General features: G+C 46.2%; 1 protein-coding gene across 1 annotated transcript in view; it reads left to right on the top strand.

Moving 5' to 3' along the window:
* LOC144504123 (contactin-associated protein-like 5) overlaps positions 1-24,297 on the top strand; it is a 922,207-nt gene that overhangs the window by 809,062 nt on the left and 88,848 nt on the right. Inside the window, exons 19-20 of the mRNA XM_078229299.1 lie at positions 2,516-2,755; positions 16,733-16,957. Coding sequence (XP_078085425.1) covers positions 2,516-2,755; positions 16,733-16,957 — 465 coding nt within the window. The remainder of the gene's footprint in view (positions 1-2,515; positions 2,756-16,732; positions 16,958-24,297) is intronic.

Here is a 24,297-nt window from a genome sequence, read left to right as displayed (position 1 = left end):
TTTTAACAATGTGATAAATGTTAATAACGGCTTATCAAACTACATTGCACTGGAAATTAACAATTACATGTGTAAAATCTTTGTACTTAGGTATTTAAATTCTCTGGGAGATTTAAAATAATATTCAAATTGGAATAAGATGTCTTTCTTTCCTTTATGCCCCTTATTTTCTCTTTCTCTTCATGTAACCCCTTAACTCTGTTCACTTCTCTCCCTGAAACTGACAGTCAGAATCAAGGCCCCAGTATTTCAGGGGAGTTGGGGAAGGAACCGTTGGAGGGGTGGTGGGGGAGGGGGTTCCACGTGTCTGCATCCAGGAAACCTGAAATCCCAGGAATCTGAAGGTCTACTGAATTTAAGTTAAAATTTATTTATTAGTATCACAAGTAGGCTTACATTAACACTGCAATGAAGTTACTGTGAAAATCCCCTAGTTGCCACACTCTGGCACCGGTTCGGGTACACTAAGGGAGAGTTTAGCATGGCCAATTCACCTAACCAGCACGCCTTTCGGACTGTGGGAGGAAACCGGAGCACCCAGAAGAAACCCACGCAGGTACGGGGAGAACGTGCAGACTCCGCACAGACAGCGACCCAAGCCGGGAATCGAACTTGGGTCCCCGGCGATGTGAGGCAGCAGTGCTAACCATTGTGCCACCGTGCTACCCGGTAGGACCTCAGTGTGGCATTTTCTTCAAATGGGAGCACCCCTGGTCATGTCACACTCCTTTAGTATTGCGCTTGAAGAATCAACCTCGATTCTGTACTCAGAATCCATGAGTGGGTCTTGAACCCACAGCCTTTGGCTCAGGGATCAGAGTGAGTCAAGCTGAAACTTGTTATCCAATTATTTTTCTGAAGCTTATTAGGATGTATTCTCGAATAGTACCAGTCTCACCTGCCATTGCAGTCAGGAGCACGTGACTGTTAGGGTCTTTTGCTCGATTTCAAGAGATCTTCATAGCACCTGGGACCACTTTCGTTCCACAATACAATGGTGCAGCTGAGAACATAACAATTGTCTGCCAATCATGCAGCTGCCTTCATTCAAAGCTAGAGAATTGAATATATCCTGCACTATAGACTGGTGGAACAGTGAAGTGACAGTAAATGGGAGTTTTAGCATGCTGAAAGGCAAAAAAAAACATTTCGTTCACTTCGACCACTTTCCTTCAACAGAACCTGCACAAAAAAATGTTTGTACTTCACTCAAAATTGGAATGTCATCCCTCCAGTAATGTGAAATTGCACACCATAAATCCAATGCAGTTTTCACACTTAAAAATATTAACCCACTTTCATGGGCTCCCTGCCTTAAACTCCAATGGACCATCTCCACTAAGCAAAGGAAAACAATCCTATTGCTTTTGATAACAGTACAGAAAAAGGCTTGTAAGTCAGTAAATAAATTCTTTGGTCACTGTTCTTGTAGGGTATGGCATCTCCAGCCAGAGATGAATGGAAACCCAATGAACTCACAGAATCCGTGCAGTCATATCTTAAATTATTTAGATAAAGGCAAAATACTACGGATGCTGGAATCGGAAACAAAAACAGAAAATGCTGGAACATCTCAGCAGGTCGGACAGCATCTGTGGAGAGAGAATACCTCGATTCCCGGCTTGGGTTACTGTCTTTGTGGAGGTTGCACATTCTCCTCATGTCTGCGTAGGTTTCCTCCGGCTGCTCCGGTTTCCTCCCACAGTTCAAAGATGTTCAGGTTAGGTTGATTGTCCATGCTAAATTGACCCCTAGTGTCCTGGGATGTGTAGGTCAGAGGGATTAGTGGGGTAAATGTGTGGTGTAGTGGGGGTAAGGCCGAGGTGGGATTGTTGTCGGTGCCGACTCGATGGGCCGAATGGCCTCCTTCTGCACTGTAGGGATTCTGTGATTCTATGAATAGAGTCAAAAGTTTCGAGTCTGGGTGACCCTTCGTCTGAGCTGTGACGAAGGGTCATCCAGACTCGAACCATTGACTCTATTCTCTCTCCACAGATGCTGTCAGACCTGCTGAGGTCTTCTGGCATTTTTTGTTTTTGTGTCCTAAATAATTTAGCCCTGACCAATTGCATTGTAACCCATCAAGTATCTATTTCCATGTTTAACCTTCTGACTTCCAATCCCATCCCAATCCAGATATTTAGCCAACTTCTGTTCAAAAGAATCAATTAAACCAGCATCTGTTGCTCTATGGTGGTGGTGGAAAATTAGCCAAGCTTCTCCATGTTGAGTTCCTAAAGATGGGTGATATTGGACTCAAAGCAACAACTCTGTTTCTTTCTCCACAGTTGCTGCCAGACCTGTTGAGTCTTTTCAGAGTGTTCTGTTTTCATTTTAGTTTTCGGTCTTGCTTTGAACTTTTAGTTTTGTTTTTACGACCTCTGATTTCCCCAATCTACAATGTTCCACCAACCGTGGGGCCAGTTGTATTTGTCTTCCTTTGATTTTCTAAATACGCGATGCTGAAGAAAAATGGAATGAAGCCGGATTGTAATTTCCCTTTGTTTAATTATAGGAGGGACGGCCTCGAGACAGAAAGGATTCCTTGGATGCATTCGGGCTTTACAATTGAATGGGGTGAACCTTGACCTTGAGGAACGTGCCAAAATGACCCCTGGGGTCAACCCAGGGTGTCCGGGACACTGTACCAGCTATGGAAACCTATGTCACAATGGAGGGCAATGCATCGAGAAATACAATGGCTATTCCTGTAACTGCTCTCTCTCGGCTTATGATGGACCATTCTGCAAGAAAGGTAATCATGGAAGAGTCTGCACCTTCTGTTTCAGCCTCAAATATTTATATTTAGCAGTTTCAATCAAAACTTCACATCACAATAAACATATTTATGAGTCTTTGTCTTACAGGGTGGCACGGTGGCACAGTGGTTAGCATTGTTGCCTCACAGTGCCAGGCACCCAGGTTTGATTCCAGCCTTGGATTACTGTGTGAAGTTTGCATGTTCTCCCTGTGTCTGCGTGGGTTTCCTCCAGTTTCCTCCCACACTCCAGAGATGTGCTGGTTCGGTTGATTGGCCAATTGGTCCTTTTCAGTCTTGGGTAACTGTGTGAAGTTTTGCATGTTCTTCCCGTGTCTGCGTGGGTTTCCTCCGGTTTCCTCCCACACTCCAGGGATGTGTGGTTCAGGTTGATTGGCTATGCTAAATTGACCCTAGTGTCAGGGAGATTAGCAGGTTAAATATGTGGGGTTACGGGGATAGGGCCTGGGTGGGATTTTTGTCAGTGCAGACTCAATGGGCTGCCTGACCTTCTTCTGCAATGCAATGAATCTATGAAACCTGTCTCCGTGTGCTCTACATATTCTCTCAAGCCATAGACCTTGGAATTTCTCACTCCCATTAATGTTGGGGTGGCACAGTGGTTGGCAATGCTGCCTCACACGCCAGGGACCTGCGCTCGATTCCCAGCTTGGGTCACTGTCTGTGTGGAGTTTACATGTTCTCCCTGTGTCTGTGAGGGCTTCCTCCGGGTGCTCCGGTTTCCTCCCACAGTCCAAAGATGTGTGGGTGAGGTTGATTGGCCATGCTAAATTGGTCCTTAATGTCAGGGGGAATAGGAAGGTCGACATGTGGAATTATAGGGATAGGACAGGACCTGGGTGGGATTGTTGTCGGTATGGGCTCGATGGGCCAAATGGCCTTCTTCTGCTCTGCAGGTTCTATGATTCTATGAACCGTTTTATAATTTGGAGATTTGGGTGCATTGAATGGATGGCAAAATATGTAGAAATGGAATGAGAATTAGCTTGGCAGCAGAAATAAAGGATGGTAACAAACAGTATATGCTCTAATTGAGATAAAGCAGTCCATGACTGGGATCTGTTAGGATGCTGAATGTTTCTGGGTGATGTGGAACAAAATAGAAAAGTCACAGATGTGGACTCTGGATAGAAAGGGTTTGATTGGCCAGATGCATGTTTCTGCCTCCAGACTTTCTAACCATCATCTTTTGCACTTCTCACCCCGTAACAGTTAGCCAGTGAACCATGAACAATGGGAGCTTTAGACAGACAAGGACGAGCAGGTGATGTTTTGTATGGATTGAAGTTAGCTGGGGAACCAGAAGAACTCTTCTGTTTCTCCTTCCATATAACACCATGAGATCCTTTACTTTAAACCAGAGAAGGCAAACAGGATCCCTGCTTACCCTCTCACTAAAGGTCAGCTCCTTTAACAACGTAATGTTCCCCGCCCCGTTTCTTCAAAGTATCACCTCATGATACCCTTTCTGAGGAGTTATTTTTGGGTCGGCAAGCTGTAACTAGCAGAGTCCCTCAGGGATCAGCGCTGGAGCCTCGGGCAATTCACAATCAATACCAAGAGGTGGATGAAGGTAGGAGAGCATTAATGTGAGGAGGACATGTGGGCGGGTTTTCCAGCCACGCTCGCCCCAAAACCAGAGAACCCTGCCCGAAGTCAACAGACCTTTGCACAGTCCGCCCCCAGCCTGCTACGATTCCCGTGGCGGGCGGGGCGGGAAAACTATCCCCCCACCCACTCCCCCCCCCCCCCCCACCTCCGCCCCCCCCCCCCCCCCCCCCCCCTCCGTCGGAATCTGCAAAGGGATATTGATAGGTTAAGTGAATGGGCAAAAAATTGGCATGGAGTGTTATGTGGGAGAATGTGAACATGTTTCCCTTTGACCAGAAGAATAGAAAAGCAGCATATTATTTAAATGAAGATAGACTGCAGAATCATAGAGTCCCTACAGTGCAAAGGAGGCCATTCGCCCCATCGGGTCTGTACCAATTCTTACCCCACATATTTACCCCACCAATCCTCCTAACCTACACATCTTGGGACACTAAGGGGCAATTTAGCATGGCCAATCCACCTAACCTGCAGAACTTTGGATGTTGGGAGGAAACCGGGGCACCCAGGGGAAACCCACACAGACACGGGGAGAACGTGCAGACTCCACACAGATAGTCACTCGAGGCCGAGAATTGAACCTGGGTCCCTGGAGCTGTGAGGCAGCAATGCTAACCACCGTGCTAACCATGCAGACCTGTGGTACAGAGAGATCCAGGTGTCCTGATACGTTAATCACAAAATGTTAGTATGCAGGCACAGCAAACAATTGTGAAGAGAAATGGAATGTTATCTTTTATTGTGAGAGTGGTTGGGGTGTGGAATGGACTGCCTGCAAGGATAGTGGAGTCAGAAACTTTAGGGACATTTAAGAAGCTATTGGATAGGCACATGGAGTACTTCGGGATGATAGGGAGGAAATAGCTTGACCTGGGTTTCAGACAAAGCTCGGCACAACATCGTGGGCCGAAGGGCCTGTTCTATGCTGTACTGTTCTATGTTCTATGTAGGAATGGAATATAAAAGTAATGATGTTTTCACTACAATTGAATCTATCCCCTCCCCCCCATAACCATTCCCCCACCACTCACTCCCCGCCACCCCACCTCCCGCACCCCCGCTCCCACCCACACACACTCTAAGTTCTGATGCAATCTTGTGCGAAAAGGCAAGTTACTATTTTGTCATGTTTTTCAGAAGCAACTATCATTAACTCCATTCCGTTAATGTGTTGATCACACCACAATAAAACTGGTGAAATGATTATTACAGGTTTATTGAGAGAGGCAATCTTCAAATTAATTACTGGGAAACCGTAAATCAAATGTCGAACATTGAAGTAAGGGTTGTGGTAACACGGTCCTGGCTTCAACTGGCTTATTTTGATAAAAGAATAGAATTAGTCTAGCTTTGAAGCTTGACTGGGATGGATTATATTTTTGCTCTTTAGGAACAACCTTGGATGTTCACAAGTTCTCATTTGATATAATTACTGTCAGTGTGGTGCTCTGTAATTATTTGAAAACAGATGCTGAATAAAAGGTAACAAATCGGCTTATGGTTATTGCAGGTGCGAAAGGCGGAGAATTACAGGTTTGATGTTTGGGAAAGCTTTTTATACTCTGGGATAATATACAAGAGTTGATGGTATCTTAAATAGTTTGTGAAAGACAATGTGGAAAACGGAAGCTGCAGGTTTCTCTGTCAAAGGATTACTTTTTTTTCCCTCCTTCTGAGTCCTAAGACTTGAGTTTGCAATGTAACCTGACACTCCAGTGCAGTATCATAGAATCGTCATAGAATCCCCACAGTGCAGAAAGAGGCCATTCAGCCCATCGAGACTGCACTGACAACAATCCCATCCAGGCCCTATCCCCGTAACCCCATGGAGCTACCTTGCTAATCCCCCAGACGTTAAGGGGCAATTTAGCATGGCCAATCCACCTGATCTTTGGACTGTGGGAGGAAACCGGAGCACCCAGAGGAGACCCACACAGACACGGGGAGAACGTGCAGACTCCGCACAGTCACCCTAGCCAGGAATCGAACTCAGGTCCTTGGCACTGTGAGGCTGCAGTGCTAACCACTGTGCCACTGTGCCGCCCGAGTACTGAGGAAATCCTACAGTGTCAGAGGTTCTGCTTTTCGGGTGAGACAGTAAGCAGAGGTCCTGAATGTTCGCTCAGCTGGTGTTCAGAGATGAAAGAAAGCTGAAGAGGCTGAAGGATCTTCAGCTGTTGCGGTCATGCAAGGTTCCCTCAACCTACAGTGCAAAAAATAGGTTGTTTATCTCATTGCTGTTTGTGGGACCTCAGTGCAAATTGGCTCCTGCATGTGCCAACATTTGCAATAGCTTCTACACTTCAAAGGCACTAAATTAACTGAGAAATGTTTTGTAATGTCCTGAAAATGTGTCAGGCACCACATAATTGCCAGTTCCTTACGTTTATTTCTTAGTGGCACAAGTAGGCTTACATTGACAATGCAATGAAGTTACTGTGAAAATCCCCCAGTCGCCACACTCCGGTGCCTGTTTGGGTACACTGAGGGAAAATTTAGCACAGCCAATGCACCTAACCAGCACATCTTTTGGACTGTGAGAGGAAACTGGAGCACCCGAAGGAAGTGACCCAAGCCAGGAATCAAACCCGGGTCCCTGGCACTGTGAGGCAGCAGTGCTAATCGCTGTGCCACTGCGCCGCTCCTACTCTGCTGTTGGTGTTGATATAACAAGTACTCTCCCTCATGGAGATTTAAGGTACTCTCTCAACTCAATGCTGTTCTCATCTCAAGTCACCAGCAGGTTATACAAGAATGGTAGCTATCTCTCCATTTTTATTTGTACACTTGTCTTTGCTTGTTGCCTTCCTATGCCATATTGGGGAGAATGACAACTCACTATGTGGACACTGCTTGAGCCTAAAGTGAGATCCTACAAATACTGGACACAGCTCTCCAGAGGGACACTGCAGTCTGCCATGTCTCATGTCCCTAAGACATCATTAACTGTCAATTAAAACCTTATCTTTTTGCTTATTTAAAAAGTAGACTTTGCTGAATCAAAGGAAGGCTATTAAAGGCCACATGATTCACAAGTTGGCTCCAGTTTCTGGAACTGTTCAATAGCAGTTGCAGAACAAAAGCTGAACCCTCATCCCTGTGGAATCTCATACCTCCCATGGTGAGGATACACCACAATCGACGAAACCTGGGACCAGCACATGTTCCACCTCCCCAGCGTGGCCATATCAGCAAGGGAGAGTTATCAAACCTGTTATACTTGCAGAGACACTAAAAGCAACTATTCATCCCCTAAGTAATGCAATGGGATTTTTATCACAGGAATAGAAACAGCTTATTTGCCTGCAATTGACTCACTAATGGGCAACAACGCATGATGTAAGCTTCCAGCCTTTGCAAAGTTTTTAATATTTAATTTCCAGACTCAGAACTCAGTCTGCTGTTTAAACTCCGGCCTGCAAACATAAAAGCAGTACTGGTCGCTCCCTTCCTAGCCCTGTTATAATGGCAAGAATGATTTTGCAACGAGGAAGGGGGCCAAGCTTATTACCATCAGATCCCCTGAATTTCCATCTCATGAGACAGTTTGGCACATCTGAATCCCCCCTCCTGGATGCTTCCCACCTCTCTGGCATGATGTCATGCCGGTGAGAATTACTACTGGTCTCCACGAGTGCCATGGCCATGCCAGGGAGGATCAGAGGCCATTGAAGCCCATGGGTGGTCAGGAGCACAACTGGGCAGTGCCCGTTTGACAGTGCCCACCTGGCCCACCTGGCAGGGCTCACCTGGCACCTTGGCGGTGCCCACCTGGCACTCTGGCAGTGCCCACCTGCCACCCTGGCAGTGCCCGGTTGGACACTCTAAGTGTGCCAGGGCAGTGCCAATGGGCTGAGATCTGAGTGGGGGTAAAGCTGTGGTGGGGGTGACTATGACAGGGTCGGGGGAGGCTGTGCACTCTGACAGGGAGGGGATTGTGCAGGGGGGGCGGTTGTACAGGGGGAGGATCATGCAGGGGTGAGTCACGTTCGGGGGGAGGGCTAATCGTGGGTCCGGCAAGGAGGACCTTGATGCCCCGATGCTGGCGACCCATATCAGTGTTGGGGGGGGGGGGGTGACATGTGTGTGACATTGCCACCGATGGAGTGCAAAGGCGGGGTGGTTGTGGCGTTCCAATGTCCATGGTTGGGGGGTGGGGCTGGGAGGACTTTTTCTGGTTCACTGGCAGCTCCCAGAGTGTCAGAGGTAAGAGTGCCAAGCTCACCAAAAAGAACTGGCCGGAGGTCTCTCGTTCCCTCGTCGTTATGACACTTGGAATTTTGGGGGGAAAATTCGACCTGTGACTCTATGACTAATGAAGGAGATCCCTTCTGGCACATCTTGTGGCCTCTCTGGTCTCACTCATGCCCATATCTGTACACTCTTCCAACCCTACAATCCTCTGAGACCTTTGAGTTATTCTAATTCTGGCCTCCTCCTCTCTCCTAATTCTCAACACTGCACCATTAGAATCAGTCACTTCAGTTGCCTAAACCCTCACTACACCGACTCCACCTTTCCTTTCTCCTAAAGATGCTGCTTAAAACTTATCCTCCTGATGCGCGATTGATTCACACGGGAGGCTAGGATGTACCCGGGAATAAAGGCTTTTATTCACGACAAATAGGGGCACACTACTCAACAATATTTTCCCAGACTAAAGACTACTAGGAAGTAGCAGTGACCTTTATACTCCTGTAAGAAGGCGGAGCCGAACAGAGTTTACCACATAAACAGTAATAACAGGTGGAACACCCAAACCCTAACCCCAACAGTAACAAGAGTAACATATGTACAAGTACCCATAGTGGTAACCATCTATGGTTCACCACACCTCCACACACCAATATCTGAGGTTTCTGCTCTAATATCCCCTTTTATTGTTCAGTGTCAAATTTTATTTGATAAGGTTCCAGTGATTTTCCATTAAAGGAGCTATTTAATTGCAAGTTGTTGTGTTGAATGTAAGTGCAATTGTGTAGACTGAATGTGAGTGAAGGTGTAGCCCTGCGATCTGTATAACATAAGTATACAACATTGTCCTTTTTTGTATAAGGGATGGAGTTTTAAAACAGGGAGTTTATGTTGCAGCTGTATAGGGTGCTGGTGAGGCCACACCTGGAGTACTGTGTACAGTTTTGGTCTCCTTACTTTAGAAAGGATGCATTGGCAATGGAGGGGACGCAGAGAAGATTCACCAGGTTGATTCCAGAGTTGAGAGTGTTGGCTTATGAGGAGAGACTCATAGAATAGAATCCAACAGTGCAGAATGAGGCCATTCGGCCCATCGGCGCTGCACCAGGCACAATCCCACCGAGGACCTATCCCCATAACCCCATATATTTACCCTAACTTGTCCCCCTGATAATAAGGGGCAATTTAGTATAGCCAATCCATCAAACCTGCACATCTTCAGACTGTGGGAGGAAACCGGAGCACCTGGAAGAAACCCACACAGACACGGGGAGAATGTGCAAACTCCACACAGACAGTGACCCAAGCCGGGAATCGAACCCGGATCCCTGGTGCTGTGTGGCAGCAGTCCTCATCACTGTGCCACCGTGCCGCCCTGAGACTGAGTAGACTGGGACGACACTCATTTGAATTTAGAAGAATGGGGTGGGGGGGATCTTATAAAAACGTATAAGATTATGAAGGGAGTAGATAAGATAGAAGCAGGGAGGTTGTTTCCACTGGCAGGTGAAACTAGAACCAGGGGGCATAGCCTCAAAATAAAGGGGAGCAGATTCAGGACTGAGTTGAGGAGGAACTTCTTCACCCAAAGGGTTGTGAATCTGTGGAATTCCCTGTCCAGTGAAATAGTTGAGGCTACCTCATTAAATGTTTTTGAGACAAAGATATCTAGATTTTTGAACAGTAAAGGAATTAATGGTTATGGTGAGTGGGTGGGTAAGTGGAGCTGAGTCCACAAAAAGATCAGCCATGATCTTATTGAATGGCGGAGCAGGCTCGAGGGGCCAGATGGCCCGCTCCTGCTCCTAGTTCTTATGTCGTTATGTGTAGATCTAGTAGGCAGTCACATTTCTCAACCAAGGAAGATGAAAAAGATTGGTCAAACATCATAACTTAGAAAGACAATTATCTACGGACATGCACTTAGCTGTAAATCAAATTCAAATATGCACAATTAAAACCTTGGCCCATGTCTCGAATGTAATGTCTCGAACTTGATATTGGCTCAGCTGCCAGAGCTCTCTGCTTTGACTCAAAAGCCACTGTCAAATGCTTATTAGCAGACAGCATAATTAAAGTGGCAGCATATTGCTGATTTCGAATTGAGGAAATTATGCAGCAAATGCTACAGTTTGGGAGTGATGATTTCATTTTATCATTCAGCAAACCTCAAAGAGCAATTAAACACAGCTGTTTCTGCCCAAATACACAGAGCACTTAAGACCCTATAACGGGCAACTTTGGAACTTGCTCTTATTGCGAATAAAAAAGTAAAGAAAGGCTTGCATTTGTGTAGTGCCTTTCACTAGCTCAGGGCACCCCACATTAGGATCTTGGGTCCATACAGTGCAGAAGAGGCCATTTGGCCCCTCGAGTCGGCACTGACTCTCTGACACTCCCCCCGCCCTAGCCCTGTAACCCCACACATTTAACATGGTTAAATCCGTCTGACCTATACATCTTGGAACATACGCTTAGGGGCAATTTAGCATGACCCAACTTGAACATCTTTGGAGTGTGGGAAGAAGCGGAGGACTCGGAGGAAATCCACGCCGACACGGGGAGAACGTGCAAACTCCACAAAGGTAGTCATCTAAGGCTGGATTTGAACCTGGGTCCCTGGAGCTGTGAGGCAGCAGTGCTAACCATTGTGCCACCGTGCTGCCCCCGATGAAGTATCGTTGAAGTATTGGCATCGTTGGCTGCCCCTTAATTTGAGGATAATGTGCACTCCGAGTCGTAGCTTTCTGCCGTGGGTCTTCATGTGACTGAAAAGGCCAATTCTTGACCCTCATATCTTTGGGCAGCGAGATGTCCCACGAGGTGGTGGAATCCTGAGTGCAGGATTTTCTTCCGCATCTTTCCTTCTCAGCCATCATCCCTTCCCATCATTAAGGCTGTGAGGCAGCAGTGCTAACCACTCTGCCACTCAAATGGTGGAGTAATTTTGACATTTCAGCCATCTGAGCCTCCAGGTACCTGAGGGCATGAAAAGTGTTTTCAGCGACACTGTGTGTCATCTCTCCAATGGTCTAATCGTATCAATAAGTCATTCTAAGGGTTTATATTTTCCTCTGAAGACAGCATCTTTTTCTAATATCTCTAATCAAATCCAAAATCATCAAAATACGGAAATTGAAAATTGTCAGTGTCCATTAACAATATAACATACAGTTGTCCAAAATAGCAAGTTGTGCCTTAAGGTAACTAATGGTATCATTCATCATAATGTCCCAGGGAAACAGTTCAACTCCCAGAGACTGAATCAGTCCCCGGAAAGTTACTTAGATCTCCCTCACCTTCTAATTCTGATGATGCTTTTAAGTGATAAATGGATTTGATAGGGTAGTTACAGCGAATCTGTTTCCTCCACTGGGAGCAAATCACGAACAGTGCAGCTCAATCTTCAGCTAAGCTATTCTGTGATGAAATCAGGAGGCACCTTTGCGCACAAAGTGTGGCAGAAATCAGGAACGCTCTTCCCCCCTCAAGGTCAGTTAAGACGTACAAGGCTGAAATCAGCAGACGTTTATTCAGTAAGGGAATGAAGAGGCATAGATCAGAGGCAGGTAAGTGGAGTTGAGGTACATCAGCCATGATCTAATTGAGTGGCAAGACAGGCTCAAGGGATCAAATGATCTACTGCTGTTCCTTACGTATCCAAGATTGAAGGAATAGCTGAATAGCTGTTGGGGAGGAGATGGTGACATAGTGGTAATATCACTGACCAGTTGGTCCAGGCCAATGAATAGAATCATAGAATCATAGAATCCCTACAGTGCAGAAAGAGGCCCTTTGGCCCATCGAGTCTGCACCGACAACAATCCCACCCAGGCCCTATCACTGAAATCCCATGTATTTATCCTGCTAATCTCCCTGACACTAAGGGGCAATTTAGCATGGCCAATCCACCTAACCCACACATCTTTGGACTGTGGGAGGAAGCAGGAGTACCCGGAGGAAACCCAGGCAGACACGGGGAGAATGTGCAAACATTCTCCACACATACAGTCACCCGAGGCCAGAATTGAACCTGGGTCTCTGGCGCTGTGAGGCAGCAGTGCTAAACACTGCATCACCATGCCGTCCAACCTCTGCTCTGGGGACACACATTAAAATCCCAACATGACAACTGATGGTGGTTAACTTAAATTTTTAAAAATTTGGAACTGAAATTTTCATTGATTGATATAAATAGTGGCCCTGATTCTACCGGCACGCCCGCCTCAAAATCGGGGCGGCCGAGGCTTGCAGAACGGCATTCTTCGTTGGCCTCGGGTGCGATCTTCCGAGCCTTGGGCGGGCAAGGCGGTAAAATTCCGGCCAATGTCTTTCAAGGAAAGAAACATTTGTCCTCCTTACAGTCTGGTCTGCATTTAGCTCCAGATCCACAGTAACTTGGTTGACTCTCAGCTGTTCATAGGCACATAGGGCTGAGGAAGAGAGTAGGCCTTTGAGCCTTCCAGTATCCACCCTGCCAGCTCCCCTCATGATCTTACATGCTTCAATAAAACCACCTCCTATTGGTCTCAACACCTTTGGATATAGGCCCAACCTGTTCAACCTTTCTTCATAAAATAAACTCCTCAGCCCAGAAATGAGTCGAGTGGACATTCTCTGGATTGACACAATTCCATCCCTTTTTTCACACGAAGAGACCAAAACTGTGTACTGTATGCCGGATGTGGGCGTGGATTCTCTATGCACCCACCCGCAGCATGTTTCGCGGAGGTGAAATCAGCCTGTCATTGGCTGGCGGTGGGATTTTCTGGTCCCATCACTGTTGATGAGGCTTCTCATTCTTTGCATCTTTAGCGCCAAGGCACATGTGACGGGAGTTTGCTTTCAGGTGACCGGGAGATCTCGGTCAGTGTGAACAGTCAGAAACTTCTGGCCATGGTCTCAGCAAGATCCTGTACAGCTGCAGTAATACCTACTTGCATTCATGTCCCTTTCCCCTTGTAATAAATGGCAACATTCCATTCGCCTTCCTAATCACTTGCTCTATCTGCATGCTAACCTTTTGTGATTCTTGCACCAGGACACCCAGATCCCTCTGTACAACTGCATTTTGTGATCTCTTTCTATTTAAATAGTGTACTGCTTTCCTGTTCTTCCTGCCAAGTTTACTTTTTCCCTAGCACCACGGTGGCACAGTGGTTAGCATTGCTGCCTCACCGCACCAAGGACCTGGGTTCGATTCCCAGCTTGGCTCACTGTCTGTGTAGAGTTTACACATTCTCCCCATGTCTGTGTGGGTTTTCTCCAGGTGCTCCGGTTTCCTCCCACATCCAAAGATGTGTGGGTTAGGTGGTTTGGCCACCCTAAAATGCCCCTTAGTCTCAGTGGGACTAGCTCAGGTTATGGGGAATAGGACCTGGGTGGGATTGTGGTCAGTGCAGACTTGAGGGGCTGAATGGCCTCCTTCTGCACTGTAGGATTCTATGATTCTGAATTGGGATGCCCACTTGCCAGTCATGCCCATATCCCATGAACAAGTTAAAAATAAATCTCTAGTTACCTGCCTTCATGTCCTTTCAAAGCACCGTGCAATGTTTCACACCAGCGCTCTAGTGAATGGTTTACTGGCTTGTAACCTCCAGTTGAATGCAGGAGTCCCATGGTGCACCCAAATCGGAATAACGTCCAAATAGTGTGAACTTCCTTGCCCTCGCCAATTAAAATGGACAAAGAGAAAGTTGGGTTAGGAGATTTACAGATTGGTTTTGTCTATTCAGGGTATGTGGGTGTCACTGGCAAGGCCAACATTTATTGTCCTTCCCTGCTAGCAATGGTAACAGGGCTGTGGTCCATCATCTGCAGTCCATATGATGTAGATGCACCTTGAATGCTGTTAGGGTGGGGGAGGGGTTGCAAAATTGTAGATAAAAGAGTGGTGACAAGCAGCAGAGATCCCCTACTCTTCATCAAACATAGCCATAGAATCTGAGGGCAGAGTTCAGTTTGATAATGAGCAGTGCAATATTCCCTCACTGAAACATCAGCCTGTATTATACACATAAAGTCTCTGGAGTCAGGCTTGAACCTGCAACTCTCTGACTTAGGTACAAAGGTGTCCCCTACCACTGGCACAGGGGAGTGGGTCTGCCACCAGAGAGTCAATTTTTCCTGCACTGCACCAGAAGAAAAATTAAATCTGTGCAGTTACAGAAGCAATAACATTTTGACCTTTAAAGAACAGTGAGACATGCGGCAGGTTATCTATGGAGAACAACATAATTTTAAAAATGAGAACAGATAAAACTTTATTTGTCCTTTTTTTATCAGTTCTTAGGATGTGGTTGTTGCTGGCAAGATGGACATTTTTTACCCATACCTAGTTGCCCGTAGAAATGGTGGCACATTCACTCTTAAACAAATGTGTGGTTTGTCATTTTGGTGGTTCCCAATCTTTTCTATGTGTGATGTAAATGTACCTTTAAGAATTTTTTAAAAAATTCATGCTCACAACCTTTGGTGATGTCATTGTTGGGAGGAGCTGTGGCAGGTCAGGCGACAAGGATTTCATTTTCAGTTTCCGTTTGGAGCTGCAAGTTTGAGTTGTTAGTTTTAGAAGGTTCAGCAAGCTAAAAAGAAGTGTTTTCCCTCTCTCCCTATTTTTTTTGTGAAAATTCTGTTGGTTAGCTGAAAACAAGTTCTTGATTCCCTGAAGTGTGAAGCTCTGCTGTTGTTGGGGGCTGGACCAGAGTCTCCCTCTGGTGCTTTGGGAAGCTGTCTTGTCTTCAAACTGCTTTGAGTCCCAAGAGCATTTGACTGCAGAATTCAACTAACGGCCTTGATCCAAGTATCATGTGAGCATTAGTCTGTGCTGTGCTAAACCTGTGAAAAGGGTCTTTTGTCTCTGGGATTGGTTTTGATTGTAATTAATAAAAATTCTTGCTAATTTTCTTACTATACATGTTAACTATACTCTTAAAAGTTTGATTAAAGCTCCCTAGTAGGTCACTTGGATCATCTCATGTTTATCCTAGCCAAATTCAAGATGCAAAACGTACGAACCAGGCGGGCTCCAGAGAACACTTTGGAGTTTTAAACCTGAACCGTAACATACATCATGGCACACCTCTATTCTACAAAACAATTTTGAGGCACACCTCTGTCTTCTTCCCTAACTTCTCCCTCTCCTCTTGCCTTGTTTTTTGATCTCTCCCTGTCTCTCTTGCTTCGCCCAGTGTTTGTGTACACTTTTTTTGCTTTTTGTGCGGGGACCTTTACCTTTAGCTCCAAGACCCATTGGCCACATGCATGGGTCTGACCAACATAGAAAGTCTAAATGGAGTATGTGTGGCTCTCTCCCAGCTGACGCATGCGCGGGAGGCCCAAGATTCATTGGATCTTGGATATGCTAATCACAGAATTAAAGACCAAGGTTAGTTTTAGTTTAATAACATGAATTTTGAATCTTTTTCCGTGGCACACTTGGGCATGCTGGTTGGGTGTGTCATGGCATACTGGTTGGGAACCACTAAGCTGGGACACTTCAAAAGCAGGTAAGAGTCAACCATATTGGTGGAGCACTGGAGTCACGTGGAAGTCAGATAGGGTAAGGACAACAGATTTCCTTTTCTTAAAGGATGCCAGTGTACCACGTGGATTTTTGCAGCAATCTATCAGCTTCATGGGGTCAAAGCTAGCTCCTAATTGCCAAAATAGATTTTTTTTGTAAATTGAATTCAAATTCTGAAACTTCCATGATGAAATCTCAGCCACATTCTGAGAGTTAAAATCCAGCTCTTTAGTTTAATGAGTCTGGTAACATAAATACAGTACCTTAAAGAGGTTCAAAAAAGCAATCTATATCATTGATCGCTGTAATGCCCACCAGTTATAATCTTTTCACACTTTCAAGGGCGGATTTTCCGGATGGGCTCGCCTCAAGGTCAGAAATTCCTGCCCGAGGTCAACGGACGTTTGCACGGTCCGCCAAATTTTCTGTCCCACCCGCTACAATTCCTGTGGTGGGCGGGACGGGAAAATTCCACCCCAAGACTCAAATTTATTGACTGGTTTCCGACATGGGTGTTTACCTAATTCCGAATGAAGTGACTGCATTATTTTCAGGAGAGAATATAGACAATGACATTGCTGCACATTCATATTAACACTGCATCTCCTCTTCCCTTACAGAAGTTTCTGCCTTTTTTGAGGTTGGAACATCCCTGGTATACAACTTCCAGGAGTATTACGGGATTGCTAAGAATCTAAGTGCGCATTTATCTGCTATCTACATGGACAGGACAATTTCCACAGAGAACACAGCTTTCAGCTTCCGGACAGCACGTGCCCCCAGCATCCTCCTGTACGTGGACAGCTACCATGAGGAGTACTTGGCCGTGATACTACTCAAAAATGGTAAGTTGAAACAAAATGCTGGAGTTTTTGTAGTTGCCTGGAGGTTCAGAACTTGAATATTGCTGGAAAGAGAGACATGTTGCCAAAGAACGTGAGTTTGTCAACTAATCAGCCCCTTTCTCTCCTGTGGTATAAATTATTGTGATCAATTTGAAATTTGGTATTCTTGCATTTGTCCTGAGAAGTGCAAGACATGACAACATGTTTCCGCATCATTCAAATTTTCATAATGTTAGTTCCTGTAAGGCTTCAATCCGTTTCAAAAGGGAAGGCAATGACCGAGTGATATTATCACTGGACTATTAATCCAGAAACTCAGCTAATGTTCTGGAAACCCGGGTTCGAATCCCATCATGGCAGGTAGTGGAATTTGAATTCAATACAAAAATCTGGAATTAAGAATCTACTGATGACCATGAAACCATTGTCAATTGTTGTAAAAACTCATCTGGTTTGCCAATGTCCTTTAGGGAAAGAATCTGCCACCCTTATCTGGTCTGGCGTACATTTGACTCCAGAGCCACAGCAATGTGGTTGACTCTCAACTGCCCTTGGGCAACTAGGAATGGGCAATAAATGCTGGCCAGCCAGTGACGCCCATGTCCCATGAATGAATGAAACAAGCATTATAGCACACTAAGTAAAGGTAACAAATGCTCTGGGTTAGAGTAGCATAGTAGTTATTTCACTGGACCAGGAAGGCTAGTCTCAACACTGGTGATCATGGAACTATCATCATAGCCTCCCATCCATTGACTCCATCCAAACTTCCCACTGCCTTGGAAAAGCAGCCAGCTTAATCAAGGATCCCTTGCACCCCGGACATACTCTCTTCCATTTTCGTCCAACGGGAAAAAGATACAAAAGGTCTGAGAACATGCACCAACTGACTCAAGAACAGCTTCTTCTCTGCTGCCATCAAGAATTTTGAATGGACCTACCATATATTAAGATTATCTTTCTCTACACCCTAACTGTTACACTGTACTCTGCACCTTCTCCTTTCCTTCACCCTTATGGACTCTATGAATGGTATGTTTGGTCTGCATAGCATGCAAACAAAACAATATTTTTCACTGTATTCCAATAAATGTGACAATAATAAATCAAATCAAATCAAATGTCCTAAAAAATCATCTGGGTCACTACTGTCCTTCAGGGAAGGAAATCTGCCATCCTTACCTGGTCTGGCCGAAATCTCACCCAGAAACTGGAAAATCCTTCCCGAGTTCAATTAACCTTTCCACAGTCCGCCCCTCACCTGCTACGATTTCCGTGGCGGGTGGGCCGGGAAGATTTACCCCTTTGACTCCTTTTGGGTAATCTGTGATACTTGATCAAGCGTCAACCCAAAGCAAGAATCATTGGCAACTATCATCTGAACACAGTGCATCTAATCACTCCCATTATAAATCTAATTGGAATAGTTTTATTCTGTTTTGTATTCTGATTTTTAGCCAGTGCTTACACTGGAGGAATGACAAGTATCATACCATCACCATGGACTTACTAAGTGTTAATCAACAGCCAATAGGCAGGATATAACCTGATCACTTTTCTCGCTATCAGCAATTAGAATTCACGAGTGAGGCTGTTTTCCTCTCTTACTTACACTTTCTCTCCTCTATGGCTGACGCATCAATTAATGTTTTCTACAGTGACATTTCTACAATAAACATTCAGCTCTCTGAAGTAATATAATTGGTGAAAATCATTCATTCTTCCTTATTCTCCACACACCGATAATAAGATAAGTAAACAGAAGAATCATGGGCACCTATCCTGTTGCGTTCTCTGATGGAAATCTTAAGATCTTTTCATGTTTGTAACATGAAGCACCCACTCCACACCCCCCCCCCCCGCCCCACCCACCCCGCACCCCTCCCCAACAACCTTGCAAAGTTATTAAATCACATTTCACCTGCCATTGGCAATTATCGGATGGAGATTATTTCTCTGCATGAAAGAAATGAACATAAATCCTCACCTTATTAAAAAGAAACGTTTTCTTAATTGCAGAACATCCTCATTCATACAGCAAGTGGTGAAGTGATTCATTTTGGTATGAAGAACACGGTGAGACAATAGAAAATAAAGATCAAATTTTTCCTGCCGTTTCCACCGGTGGGATATTGCTGTCCCACTGATGGCAACCCCTTTCCGTGGATTTCCCCCAACAGCAGAGGGTGCAAACAATGGGAAAACCCATTGACAGTGGCGGGACTGGAAGACCAGCCAATGGCAGGTCTCGTCCACAATCACAAAATACGTTGGGGGGGGGGGGGGGGGGGGGGGGAGGGGGAGGTAGGGGGGGGGGTGGAAGATCCCCCCCAAAGAGTTTGATTCGACAGGAGATACAGGAGCAGAGGGATATGGATGTAGATGTGCATATTGAAGGTAACAGGACAGGTTGATAAAGCATATAGTATCCTTATTTTCATTAATATTAGAGCACAAACGTAAGTGGGTCATGTTAATCTTGTCATGGACACTAGTTTTGCCACGACTGGAGTATCATGTCCAGTTCTGGGTACCACACTTTAGCAAAGATGTAAGGGTGCAAAGGTGAAAGCGAGCAGGAAAGGTTCACAAAAACTTCAGTTATGCAGGTAAATTGGAGAGGTTGGGATTGTTTTCCTTGGAGAAGAGAGGAGACTTAACAGAAAATCATGAGGGACTGAGTAGATAGGGAGAAGATGTTACCATTGATAGCAGGGTTGAGAACAGGAGAGCGGGGAAGAAGGTGGCAAGATAGCACTATGTTGCCCAGTCAACCATTGCTATGTTTGTTCATTTCACTGTGGCAGCTTCCTTGGTGCCGAGGGTCGGCAGTGTGGCACAGTGGTTCGCACTGCTGCCTCACAGTGCCAGGGACCCGGGTTTGATTCCTGGCTTGGGTCACTGGCTGTGTGGAGTCTGCACGTTCTCCCTGTGTCTGCGTGGGTTTCCTCCAGGTGCTCCGGTTTCCTCCCACAGTCCAAAAGATGTGCATTGGCCATGCTAAATTCTCGCTCAGTGTACCCAAACAGTCGTTGGAAGTGTGGCGAGTAGGGAATTTTCATAGTAACTTCAATGCAGTGTTAATCTAAGCCTACATGTGACACTAATACATAAACTAAATTGTGTTTTGTGCTTAAGCATGTCAGAAGTCAGTCTGCGATTATTGAGGCAGACATCATTCTAGTCATTCGTCTTCAATAAACTTGCATTTGCAGGAAGCACCATCAGGTGATTTCAGAGTGAATAATGCAATGGATGATGTTGTGAAATTTTTGACGCTGCTTTGTTGCTTAAAACAAAATGCCTCTGGTGCTGATCTTAGTCAGTTACAATCCACTATAAAGCAAGGGATAAAGTTTTAATTTGAAAGGTCTAATACGGGCTGAAATTTTAATCCACAGTGGTACCAGGAGCAGAGGTGAGTGAGCAGTGAAAGTAGCTCTGTCATCGTGTGTGTCACACCCTCACTCCATACCGCCCCAGGTCATTTTCCTGAAGGTGGAAATGGAACAAGGAAGTGGCCAACAGGGCTACCAACCCACAAGAGCTGGGGAGTCAATTTAGGTCAATAATAGGACCTTTTAAAGCCTCTTAGCAAAGGCTGACTGGGATTTCCCAGGTGTCCTCCAAGTTCCCGCACGTGGTGGGGTCCAGTTTAACTGCATGAAAGCAGTCTCCCAGTGTGAGATGAGGAGACTCATGCTTCAGGCAGGTTTAAAACCCGCTATGCCTGCCTGAGTGCATTAACAGCCACAGGCCACCCTGTAAAGGGGCTTACCATAGATATCCTACAGTGCTGAAGGAGGCCATTCGGCCAATCATGTCTGTGCCGACTCTCTGAAAGACCATCCCACCCACCCGATCCCCGTAACCCCACGCATTTACCGTGGCTATTCCATCTAACCTGCACATCTCTGGACACTAAGGGCCCTATTTTACCATTTTGATTCTAAGTGCTGAGTGGACTTGAAACTGGGAGTGTTTCAGATCCAATGGCATGCTTGCCTTCATCGGCTGGGGCATTGAGTTTAAAAATTGGCAAGTCACGTTGCAGCTTTACAGAACCTTAGTTAGGCCGCACTTGGAATAGAGTGTTCAATTCTGGTCGCCACACTACCAGAAGGATGTGGAGGCTTTGAAGAAGGTACAGAAAAGATTTACCAGGATGTTGCCTGGTATGAAGGGCATTAGCTATGAGGAGAGGTTGGAGAAACTTGGTTTGTTCTCACTGGAACAACAGAGGTTGAGGGGTGACCTGATAGAAGTCTACAAGATTATGAGAGGCATGGACAGAATGGATCGTCAGAAGCTTTTTCCCAGGGTGGAAGAGTCAATTATTAGGGGGCATAGGTTTAAGGTGTGAGGGGCAAGGTTTACAGGAGATGTACGAGGCAGATCTTTTACACAGAGAGTAGTGGGTGCCTGGAACTCATTGCTGGGGGAGGTAGTGGAAGCAGATACGGTAGTGACTTTTAAGGGGCGTCTTGACAAATACATGAACAGGATGGGAATAGAGGGATATGGTCCCCGGAAGGGTAGGGGGTTTTAGTTAAGTCGGGCAGCATGGTTGGTGCAGGCTTGGAGGGCCTGTTCCTGTGCTGTAATTTTCTTTGTTCTTTGTTGACTTTTAGACGTGTTCTCAGATGTCCCCGTACGCACTCTGCCTGAAAAAATATCAGCGATTCCAAATCGCGCTGCATAAGCCAGTGGGCGGGGCTAAATGCGCCCGAAACTCTGCAGCTCTGATCGGCACCTCCATCTGCGCATGTGCAGAAAAATAAATGATAGAATGCTGCTCCCCTGCCACATCCCTCCCGGGCTGGATAATGCCTCCCCCGACCCCCACATACATTGCTCCACCCCCACAGACATTGCCCCACCCCCACAACATTACTGACCCACTTATCCCCCACCCCCTCCGCCACCCAGACAGATCGCGGCCTCATCCCCCCTTCCCTCCCACTGATCTCAGGCAGAGTGGCAGCGGACCCCCTTTTACCCCCCACTGATCTCAGGCAGAGTGGCAGCGGACCCCCCTTCCCTCCACTGATCTCAGGCAGAGTGGCTGCGGACCCCCTTTCACCCCACTGATCTCAAGCAGAGTGGCAGTGGAACCCCCCCACCACCGATCTCAAGCAGAGAGGCTTCGGACGCTCAGCACTTACCTCCTCAATAGCTGGAGGAGTTATACGGAACATGTCTGTTCCGTGCCAAATCTAGATGGGTGGATGCGGTGGCAAAGGGGGAAGTACCGGTGAAGTTGGGCATGCAGCCCATTAAGTCAATTTAGATGCATACAAATGCGGAGGCAGGCGTGGATTGCACTACTCGCCTCACGCCTGACTTTACCCAAGTTTTCGTGCCCGAAAACGGGTGCAACGTGATGGTAAATTTGCGCCCTAAGGGGCAATTTACTATGGCCAATCCGCCTGACCTGCACATCTTTGGACTGTGGGAGGAAACCGGAGCACCTGGAGGAAACCCACGCAGACACGGGAAGAACGTACAAACTCAACACAGTCACCCATGACTGGAATCAGACCCGGGACCCTGGTGCTGTGACACAGCAATGCCAAACACTATGCCCTTCAATTATTCAATTGCCTTTTGAAAGCTGCTGCTGATTCCGTTCCCACCACTCTTTCAGGCAGTGCATTCTCGATACAACAACTCGCCTCATAAAAAAATATTGCTTTTGGTTTGTTTGCGTCCACTTGTTACCAGTTACATTCTGCCCCTAGATACAGTCTCTCCTCATTTACCTTCTCCGATATCTCTGTCTTGTTGAAGCACCTCTACTCCAGTGCTATTATTCTACACTGAATCCAAAAGGAAAATACTGCAAACAGAACACCTCGAGAAACTACCCGTACCAAAGCTGAATCTAAGGACAAAAGAATGTTACTCCAATGCGGCCTTTGTACTGGGTCCTGAAAACCTGCATCCTTGTTCGCGGCTGGGATTCTCCGGTGCCGCTGAAAGTGAATGGAGTTTTGTCTCGAATGCCAAATTCTCTGCTGCAGCGGGGAGGACATGGATGAGATTGGGGACTCCCACCCGTTGTAAATGTTTCAAGGCGACAGATACATCACTATATTGCTTCCGGGCACGCTGTACAAAAAGTTTGAGTCCCTGTGAGTTGGAGAGGTACAAGTACAAGGACAGCGCTTCAAGGTTAATGCAGATTTCTTCCCCAGGCAGTTCCATTTTGACAGGGCTTCTTGCAACTTATCATGCTCAAAACCAATAATGATGGAGTAGCATCCAGGGAATTGATTCTCAGTGGAGTTTGCAACCCCAGTGGAAAATATTAAAGGACTTTTGGATCATTGAAGATTCTCTTCCCTTCTTTCTGAAACGTGGGATACATTAATGGCCCGTGGCCAATTTTAAAAAAATTGTTCTTGGGATATCAGTGTTGGTCACAAGCGCAATACTGATTGCCCATCCTCTAATTGCCCTTGAAAAGGTGTACTGCCGACTTGAACCACTGCAGTCCATCTAGCATCCGTATACCTACAGCGCTGATAGGCTGGAATTTCAATTTTGACCCAGCAACAGTGAAGGAGCAATGATATAATTCCAAGCCAGGCGTGACTTGGACGTGACCTTGCAGGTGGCAGTGTTTCCATGTGTCTACCCTTGTCATCCTCGATGGTAGAGGTCTCGGATTTGGAAGATACTGTCTCAGGAAACTTGAGAAGTTGCTGCAGTGCATCTTGTACACGGTATACAAATTTGTCACTCCGTACCAGTGATGGACCAGTGTCTTTTGAGTTACCTCCAATGGGGGAGAGAAATAAAGAATGATTTGAATTTATATAGCAACTTTCCTGACTACAAGTCATCCCAAAGCACTTTACAGCCAATGAAGCTTTGTGAAGTTGAGACACTGTTGCAATATAGGGAGCCAATTTGCACAGAGCAAGATCCCAACATGATCCCAGCAACATGATAATGAACAAATGGAACAGGTTTCCGCTTTCTCTCACTGTCAAGTAACTATAAATGATTCTAAAATTAGTGCAAGTGACAATGGGGCTATTTTTCACTTGTGGGGAGTAGTTGTGGGGAGTTGTGGGGCGGCACACTGCTGCCTCACAGTGCCTAGGACCCAGGTTCAATTTCGGCCTTGGGTGACTGTGTGGAGTTTGCGCATTCTCCCCGTGTCTCCATGGGTTCCCTCTGGGTGCTCCGGTTTCCTCCCACACTCCAAAGAGGAGTGGATTAGGTTGACTTACCATATTAAATTGCCCCTTATTGTCAGAGGACTTGCAGAGTAAATATGTGGGGTTACGGGCATAGAGACTGGGTGGGATTGTTGTGCAGGCTCGATGGGC

This window comes from Mustelus asterias, chromosome 14 (genome assembly GCF_964213995.1).
Source record: "Mustelus asterias chromosome 14, sMusAst1.hap1.1, whole genome shotgun sequence".
Taxonomy (NCBI): domain Eukaryota; kingdom Metazoa; phylum Chordata; class Chondrichthyes; order Carcharhiniformes; family Triakidae; genus Mustelus; species Mustelus asterias.
The sequence above is the reverse complement of the archived record's forward strand: the minus strand, read 5'-3'. Positions and strand labels throughout refer to the sequence as shown.